Raw genomic sequence first — 10,177 nt, 5'->3', positions numbered from 1 at the left:
CAACTATCTAGCCATATGGAGCTCCGAGGGACCCGTGGTCTAATGGGTGGCCAGGACCTGAGGGGTCAGGGGTTAGGGTTCGGCGTGCCGGTCTCTGGTCCACCAGCAAGTTCCATAATAACGGCGGTGCAGCAGCAGGACTACTCAGCCAGCGTCTGGCTTCGTAGGAGGGACAAACTGGAACATGTAAGTTGTGGATGCTGGAGCTGAGGTCTGAGAGACAGATGGAAGGAGGTTGAAGTGCTAAGACAAGTGGGGAACTGAAGTATCAGGCCCCAAAATCATTCATATTAAAGAGATGCAAATGTGTCTGTGACTAAATTGAAGAGCCTTATTGTGCAATAGGATCAAATGGAATGACAAAGCCACCGAATGTGTTATAGAGGTTCTGTTATATTAGCCAAAATATACTTTCATGACATTTGGCTATGCATTGTAGCATGTTGGCTCTGTGCATGTTGTTTTTACAGGGAATGAGAACATTATATTACGCTAAAAATGTCTGGATGAATGATCAGAGTAACACTGGTATCACAGTGGTGGCATAGCATCAGGGTGTTGGCACTCAAATATGACTAAAGACTGTGTTGAGGAACTTCAGGAGAGCTTTGTTTGAACGAGACATACTGTGCACTGTAAGTCTCTAAATGTTGCATGTTGTGGGAGCTCTCCTTTTCTTGCTGGAGGAGGAACAAGCTGTTTCTTATTTTACCCTGTTACAGTAACACTCTACCTCTCTTTCATGTCTTTGTGCCACTTAACAGTCACTTTTGTTTGCTATTACAGAGGAGTTATAAGGTCCTCGGCACACTCTCTGTTAGCAGGTAAACAATATCAGCATTCTACAGAGGGCGAAGGTGTAGAGATTTAATGTCGGGCAACGGAATAGAAAAGGTGTGCGCTGAATATTTGATGCTGGAGGGGAACAGTGCCACGTCCAGAGAGCTGCTTTCCATGCCTGTCTGCATAACCAACTAGGATGATGAATCAGCCTGTCCCCTTTCTGCAGACCAACACGTACACACATACACGTAAAGTGCACACAGGCACTTAAATGCACACGTACAGTAAGTGGGTTTCCTGCGGGCACTAGGCCACACAGACAGACAAGCTATGTTTCAGACAAGCCTTCTGCAATGGCTTGACAGACAAGGATTTTTTGCAGTTTAACTCAACACCAAACTGAGCTAAATGCACTGACACACACACATGCACACACACACACACTGTAATATTTTTCATAAAGTGTGAATCTAGGATGTATTGGCAACATCTGCAGTGTGGTAAATCAGACTTCTGGACTCGTCTGCGAGCCATTAGATTTCTAATTCTAGTCATGAAAAGTCTCTGACAGAGTTTTCCTGATCAGATGTGGCTCAGACAGATGGTAGATTTAAAGTGTAAGTGTTAGACTGCTAACACTGATGATTAATGGGGAGTAAGTAGTAGGCTACAAGGAGAATGAGATAAGAAGTTGGATACAAAGTGCTCCAGGCGCCTTGAGCTCTGCTGTCAAAGTAGCGTGATTCAAGTCACGAGTTCAGCAACAACTTGTCAAACTCTGAGTCAGTCGTAAGTCTCAGGAAATCCTTCAAACCCTATCTGTCTGAACACTCTGAAAGCATCATTTTTGCCATATAGATGTGCTGTAACCTGTCATCGTAAGCATCAGCAGGCTTTTCGCACATGGGCCTCGCACCAGCCCCAGCCTCCCTCAGAGTGCACTGACGTAACACAGTAATTGCCTAAAACATGATTTTTATATGTTGAATTTAACTACTGGACAATCCTGTATAATATGAGATGATCCTGTATTGAAAAATAAAATGCACTGTAGCTTATTGTCTCAATACAGGGCGCTCACCTACACTGTGTTGTCACATGTCTGGTATGACATTAGAAACAAGAAAAACAAAAGTTTCATGAGACATAGTGGAGGACTATTAAATCAGAATGACAGGCAAATTGTCTGTTATCATCATTCACTGCCATCGTTGTCGTGGTTGAAATAAATGTAGAAAAAAAAGATCGTAGGATATGAAAAACATGGTGATGGGGCAGGAGCCGACTTACAGTATTTTTTCTTGGGGCCCAGAATTCCTGCCAACAGCCCTGCCAGTGGGTTCAAGTACGAGTCTTAGTTCAGGTCCCTTGGCAGTTGGCATCTGTCCCAAGGCCAAGGTCGACAACTGCAAGACAAACTTTGGTCATTAATCAGACATGTTTGGCTGTGTCAGTCCTAGAGAAAGGCTGAATCAAAATTTAACAATGTCAAACATTTAGGACCAAAATAGCCCAATCTGACTGTCTCACGTCTCACGAAAATATGACAGGAAGTGACGACTGCTCGTCTTTTGTTTCCTACTCTTTCGAGAGGTGCAATTTCTTCTACATTAAAGCTATCAGGTGTCTATAATGTCTTAAGTCTATCTGCATCTGTTATTAGTTGAGTGAGCACCAACGCATGTGTACAGTAACACAGCATTATTAGCCGACCGTGTTGGTTTTCTTTCACTAACCTCTCCTTCCTATTACACAAAGATCACTGATGCATTTCTGTTTTTGCTTTTCCAAAACAATGTAAGATCTAAGTGGATGATGAAATAGTATTTAGGAATCTGGTTAATGGCTGTATTATGGATACTACAAGGCTACTTGTTGTATGTTAGCATTGTTCTGTTCTTTATAGTTCACTAATGAGAGCTAATATTTCACATGCGTGGTTTCAGATGCACATTGCACCGGGGTAAGTATCAAATTAATGTCTCTATTACGGCAGTTATATTGAATCCAGAGTGCTTTGCTCTCACGACGGACTTAGATGGAGGTAGATGAGGCAGCAGCTGACAGGCAGGATGGGAGGCTAACTCCGGATCAAAGAAGGTGCAGCCTCCCAGATGAATTTGAAGGGCTGGCAGCTCAAAGTGAAGCTGGCTCCCCACTCTGAATGCATTTTCAATTTCACAGTGACTGTACTGATGTGCAGACTCCAGTCTGTAGTAATACTGGTCAAACTTTACAAAACCCCGAGGTTTTGTCACCTCCAGACACGCTGGTCCAAGAGATTTATTTCACCTGTTATCTCACTCTGGTGGAGACAGATTCATGCACTGCTGAGGATGAACCATAGCATGAATTATTAGTAGCCTGATGATTATGTATCAATCTTATCCCCTGTTTTGCAGCATTGCTCCCTGGTCCCTAGAGATACTTAACTAGGGTGGGCCTGGACACATAAGTTCAACTAAACTTGAATCAGATTCATTAAAACGCAGTAGCCTAATCTGACTCAGGTCAGCATGTTTCATATAAAGTACAAGATTGCTCTGTGAAACAGGAAACCCCTGTGTCTTCAGTGCTTTATGAAAATGAATGGGCATTGATAATGTGATTTTAAAAAAGAAGAAAAAAAGATTCTCCTTGAACCCTGCTGTGACTTGTCCTCCAGTTATTGATATCTGCTGATTTAAAAAATAATAATAATCAGTTTAAGTGCTGGCGACGGGGGCTATGCTTCCAGAAAAAGTTAAGGGCTGCCAGAAAAGTTTATGAAGCACTTCTATAGATGGTACTGTATGGCAGAGTCTTTGAAGGTTGGCATAGCTACTTATCCAGTATATGAATTTCCACTTTAAGTAAAAGCAGATTTACACACATTAACAGATTTACAAAAACATGAAAATCTTGGAGGGGAGTTAAACTGATCTCCAGAGAGCCCTTAAAAGACTTCCCGTTGTCACTTTAACCCTTACAAATCTCTTTGATTAAGGACTGTAAAGAAACCAGAGCCTCATTAAAGCTGCTGTCTTCTGTGGAGATTTCCTCCAAGGCGAACAAAGCTCTGTTGGTGCTGCTGTTCTCTCTCACATTATCTGGTGAAGACTTTGGGCTTTGTCTCCACTTTCAAAGCAGCACAGATCACAGACTTTTTTTTCTGACAAAGATGGAGATGTTTTCAGACTTTTGTGCTCCTTTCATTTTTTAATTGATGAGTTGACATTTATATTCACCAGTAGGAAACACTTACCTCGAGGTGGTGCTGCAACTGTCGCCGAGAGATAAAACTGCTTCCCCATAACAGCTCAGATCTTTCAGTGAGATTCTCTTGTGTCATCTTTTCCTCTGGGATATAAAAAAAAATGTAAAAAAAAAAATCAGCTTCTTTTTCTCTTGTCACGCAGACTTGTTATCTGTTATTGTGAATATCTTTCTCAGAAGAGTGTGATTGGTTAATTAAGGGCATTTTCCCATACCCATTAGACGGGATACTGTGTGCTGGTAGATAGATGGCAGCCAGAGAAAGGAAGCCAATAAGATGAAAGAGGACACACTTCAGTGACTGCAGGGGGTGATTATAACCAGGGAAGATTTCACTCAACTTCCAAAGATCCTTTAGCATAAACTGAGTTTTATGGCCAGAAAAAAATTTAGATGGAGTGATGAACTGTGTGTGTGTGTGTGTGTGAAGATGCCTTGCCTTTGGCCAGAAGTTTACTATCATCCATCATATAGCCTACTCCTATCATTGTATTCAATTCTGGCTACCAATTAAATTTGTGGTTGGAGTGTTTGGCTCCCTGTGTGACAGCTTGGCTCACATTCAGCGACTTCACTACAGCAGAAAATTAACCCAAGGCGTCTGGCTTTGATTAGAGCTCTGTTCCTGTGTGTTCATGTTAAATGCGTGATGCTGTTGTTGCAGTTGACGATATATTCAATGGAGAATTGTCCCACACACACATCTCACATCATCAAATCAATGGCATGGGTGGACTTTCTCTCAGTGGATCTCATGCTGCTTGTCAGTCATCAATTTGCCATGCTCTATGCAGCTAGCTGGACATAATCAGCTGTGAATGTCATTAACTTGGTGCTTGCTGCAATGAGAACTCCATCTGCAGTAAATGTTTTACACATGAGGTGTTCGTGCAAAGTATAAGGCAATATGGTACTGTAGAATTACAACGCCCCAATGTGAAAAAAAAGTCCTGTATTCAAAACTTTACTCATGTAAAAAGTCTAATCACCAAAACTCAATAAGTAACAATTGTGCATAATAGTTTCTTTGCATTTACAATGCACATTGCATATCAGTAAATATCCTGCATCAGTTTTGACCCTTCTTTCTTGGTGCCAACTTTATGGAAGAGAGAGTTTTAATTTGTTGAATACTCTGACAGTCTTTCCAGCCTTTAATACTGTTAAAGATTGATCTTGTGCAGATTAATTCATGTACATCTAAAATAATATGCAGCTATACATTCATCATGCTTTACTTGCATTAAATGTCCTCTTAAATGTACTGGAATAGGTATAAAAGTGGCATAAATATGAAATACTACGAATACAGATACCTTAAATATATGAAGTGTAACACTAGAGGAAATGTGATTTTTTCTCTTCTACCGAACCTTAATTACATAAAAAGTAGATAATGTAAAGTTGTTAAATTAATTTGCCGATTTGTCACAGTGAAACTATGATTTTTATGACATCATCTGCATATTTATGATTTACATTCTGATTAGTAGGCTACATGAAGTTTTTATGAAAGATCACTGTATACAGTAAAATCTTGTGGCGTACAGTGCACTGTAAATCACTACAGTAATTCTAAGTGCAGAGATTGGATCTATATTATTTAGACCTTTAAAACAGTAGAGGGAGCTGTTGCCTAATGTGAAAATCATTTGTAGAGCTACTGTATAAGTAAGAGGAAAGTGCTGACAAGTTTGTGTGTGTGTCTGTTTGCTGACATCTGACTGTTGCACTGTCCATGTGCAGACGTGTGTTTCAACACTAATTAAATGTCTCACCAGGATTCATGCAGTTTGAAGCATGCTGGCTGTCAGTTTTCTATACGTGAGCTTTAAATATCATCTCATTTACTCTAATTGGCTGCGCTTTTTCCCCCCTTTGATGTTAGTCTGTGGCACCTGTCCTACTCTCTCTTTTACACACACACACACACACACACACACACACACACACACACACACACACACACATCCACACACTCAAGAACACACTCACAGCTTCATGCTGAGACACACATATGAAAATTGACTGGCATCACACTTATGCTTTTCCATGAGGTAAACTAATTAGGCAATTAGCTGAAAATTATTGCATTCTGTTTCTGTGTTGGTTTTATAGTTGAAGAAGTGTTATATTAGTGTGATCATGGGGTGTTGACTGACTTGTGAAATCCATATGTCATCAAAATGTCAGAGGGATTTACTAACTGAGGCACAAATATCTATGTGGATCTTTTCTCTTGTGAAGAAGCTCCCCGTTGCTTCAAACGCTGAGCATTTAACTCAGAAGTGAGATTAAACAGGAAACTTTCATGTTGGCATTTCATAATCCAATTTAATTTCCTCCTTTCCTTTCCTTTTTTATTTGTTGTGACTTTACCAGGCAAAGAATTCACTGGTCATGTTTGTGAAACTGTAAGCTCATAGTACACTGCCATAGCCTAGAAACTTCCAGTACAGCAGATACATGGGTAAAGAGTAAAGCCCTGGCTTGCAGCTCAAACACTATTGAAGTGCTGTATCTTTGTCTGTGCCAGTGAGGATCATTTCTTATTTATCACTTGATGTTGTTACCACTAGGCCTCTTCTTTAACATCTGGGTGGTGGTGGTGGGTATGTGCTGACTGTGTAGGTGCTCTTGAGGGATACTTACTGTAGCTGCAATACAATGTACTTAAATGTACTCATTGATATCAGTTGATTAATCAGTAAGGCTGCCCAAAGTGAAATAAATACTTTTTTTTTTAAAGAGCTGGGGTACAGAAACACATTTTGATGCAGACTGATTGTTTGACCATCTTCCTTTAAATGAGTTATTTGTATGTTTTGCTGACACTTATATAGCAATAGCAAAAGCAACTCCCCATTCTGACAAACTGAACCCCGAGAAAAATGCTTTGAGTGAAGGAGCAATCTAATTGCAATCACACCAGATGTTAAAGGATAATGGTTTTTTAAGCATTCCAGCAGTGCTGACAGCAGCTGTCAATGGCGCCATTTATCAGCTGATGTGTAGTCATCGTGAAGCGCCCGAAACGACTCCAAAACACTGCTGAAACAGAAATAAGCAACGCCACAACATTATTACCATCTGCTTACAGTGTGCCCTGCTGATAAAACACTCCTAGTTCTGACACAGTGCAGTTACTCTACACCATAAATTGATGTCAAACAGATGGCAGACAGCTTAATAAATGTGAGACAAACATCCACTGAAACAAGTACTACATTTCCTCATGACAAATAGTTCTTCCTGTATGATGAACCATGAAGCACAAGAGTGTAGGCTTCAATCTGAACCAGAGAGCAGATGTAACCAAACCAGGAGCAGTCTTTACATTTCCTGCTCTAACCCTTGTCTCGTCTGTAAGTTGGACAAGAGAAACAGGAAACAAAAACATGTGGATTTTGAGATATACATGTAAAAATCTCAAATACATATTGTGCATTAAGTCTTGGAAGATGTTGCAGTCACAGGACTGGATATCTGATCTCCAGCTTATGCCCCCCTCACTTTGCATGGTAGCTCTGTTGTGTGGAAGTGTTGGTGAATTTCCTGTGAATGTCCTTTGCTTTGGCTAAATGTGGTCAGTTTAATATTCTGTTTACTTAAGATAATGGATTAGACCGGATGTGTGCCCACTTCCTCAGGCTGCGTGTTTCCATCTGTGTCTGATTCAAAGGCAGCTGAGACTCTTTAAATCTTGATAGTGTCTGTTAAAAAAAGAAATGTGAGCAAGTGAAAGCATGAAAAAGTTTTAGCCAACTTTGAAACATGAGTATCCATCCTGTCTAACCACTTAGAGTCTGTATTTTGTCTTTACCAGCACTAAGACTGTGCAGCACAGTGATTTTAGAGTACTTCCTGTTATAAATCACCATCTGGTGCAGGTGGATGTTCTCTTTGTACAAAGAAGTGAAGTCTCATCAAACGGCTTGTGTTGTTTCTTAGAGCAAATGCTTTTCCAGGCTGTCACATTCTGACAGTAAATCCCATAGGAACTGTGTAAAAACACCTGATACACACATTTATTGCGAGTTCTTTTGGAGCTTCACAGCTTCAGTTTAATATGCCTAAAATGTCAAAAACTATAAAGCTGTCAATTCAGTGAACTTTGCATCAGAAGAGAGTACAGCAGGATGTTGAAGGGTCACGCAGTGTTAGCTGACAATGACCAGAGAGACTGCAGCAGTCTGACCTTTCATGAAGCCCAGCACAGGAAAGCTGGTGCTGATTCCCAAAGACTGGCTGTGAGGCGACCTGAACCACACAGTAAGTTGTCAGGATAAGACAGGGTCATGTTCTAGGTCGCCATTGTTCTTTGTTGTGAGCGCTGTCAAGTCAGCTTAAAAACTCAAAGTTCTGCAGTGCACCACGAGAACAAATACTCTCCAACTTCTTCAGATGGATGGAAGAGACGAATGCTGATGCTGCATCGCTGACATCTGTGACAAATACACAAATACAAACACTTTTGTTCACAGTTTTGTTCTCTTGGTGTGTGAGTAGAGCGAGTGATAGTCTGAAGACAGTTTTTCAAGGAATGGGAATACTTATTGTGTTTTTTATTTATAGCCAGTTCTTTGCTACTGCAAAGACCCAGTATCTGATGTGGAGCAAACAAGCACACTCACTCACTCACAGATTCACAGAGAGAAGGAGGGAAAGAGAGAGAGATAGATTCAGAGACTTCAGAGGCAGTCACAGCAGGTTAAAGTGCTGCTGAGCCAGTCAGACAATCTGATGTAAATCTGCCTCAAAGAAGTGATCAAAGACTATGTTAACAACAATAGTTCATATACAGATACTTAAAAAGCTCAAACTGAGACATTCAGATATATATATTACATCTTTGACAAAAACAAACAGGCAGATTACACATGAATGTTGTAACACTTTAATATAAAATAATAGAAAAACAAGTCAAATACAGCTCAGGCTGTAGCCACTAGAGATGTCCCCACCCCCTTAGTTTGCTCTGATTGGTCAGAGGAAATGTCTTTCTACAAACTATGTCCTTCAGTAAAGCTGTGAAAAAATGACAGTTTTACCTAATGGAGAGAACAAGTCATTACATCTGATGCTGATGCTAGGTGACACTCGCTGGAGGTGACCATCAGAGAGATAACGAAAAACAAATACACCTACTGATGCAGGTAATGATGCAGCAGGGAAGAGAAAATGAATAGAAAGTGATAGATAAACTTCATATGCCAAAATATTTAACAAGTATTCTGTGGAGAATAAATATATGAATGATGTAGGGATGGATGGAGAACCTGACTAGAGTCAGGATCAGCAGGACACTCATTGATATTGATAAATCATATTTATGTGCTTATGATTAGTGCAAAATGAACTGCCTGCGTAAACTGACAAAAGCCAGAGAGCCACCATTGGTATTTGTGTGCTCACCCTGCGCACTGAGAGTGTTGGCATCTTAGGGCAGAAAGTGACAGTGAGATTTTATGAGAATTATGCTCTTGTGGTTGTGTACACATCAAGCACGACCCAAAATAAAAAAAGTTTTCTATTTTTATCTGCCTAAGTAGAGCTGAGATGGTCTAATTTTCAATTTTTTGGTTACGAGGCACTATATCTCCTCCCATTTACTGTTTATATGGCTGCTAACAGTTGTTATATCCAGTACTTTAGATGGCTGTAATGTCAGCAAATATATATAACCTTATTGTTATTCCAATCAGCTACTGACTCTTTTCTACTAATGCTACACTTACACAGCGTGTCACAGATGAATATTTCAGTGGTTTCATAACAATAGGAAAAGGTTTTGGTGCATTTTGAAGGAACCATACTGTAGTTGCAGATACAGAGCAGTTAAAGGACTTGGCGCTTGAAGATCTTATTTATCTGCTCTTTTTTGCTTCACAGTTTACTACCAGTGTTAAATTGTTGGGAGAATTTACACAGAGTTTGGAAAACAATGTTTCTGTCACCTACTGTTGAAATATCTCTATAGTCTTGCAAGTGATTTATGAAAGTTGGCAGGGAACAGTAATGATGTTTGTGTATGGGCTTTTTTATTGCCGGTAAAAAAATTGTACTAAGCTTGAGGGTAGTAAAGCTGCAGGCAGCGATCCATAAAAGATACAGAGACAAAGTATTTACAAGGGATTTA

General features: G+C 40.2%; 1 protein-coding gene across 1 annotated transcript in view; it reads left to right on the top strand.

Annotated features, from left to right (window-relative positions):
• LOC146973245 (inactive phospholipase D5) overlaps positions 1-10,177 on the top strand; it is a 54,591-nt gene continuing 44,414 nt past the window's right edge. The window contains exon 1 of the mRNA XM_085799575.1: positions 1-186. Within this exon, the coding sequence (XP_085655701.1) occupies positions 16-186 (171 nt within the window). The 5' untranslated portion in view covers positions 1-15. The remainder of the gene's footprint in view (positions 187-10,177) is intronic.

The sequence above is a fragment of the Trachurus japonicus genome, chromosome 15 (genome assembly GCF_045865225.1).
Source record: "Trachurus japonicus isolate A0001 chromosome 15, Traja_1.0".
In the NCBI taxonomy this organism is placed as follows: domain Eukaryota; kingdom Metazoa; phylum Chordata; class Actinopteri; order Carangiformes; family Carangidae; genus Trachurus; species Trachurus japonicus.
This window is presented reverse-complemented; position numbering and strand designations above follow the sequence as displayed.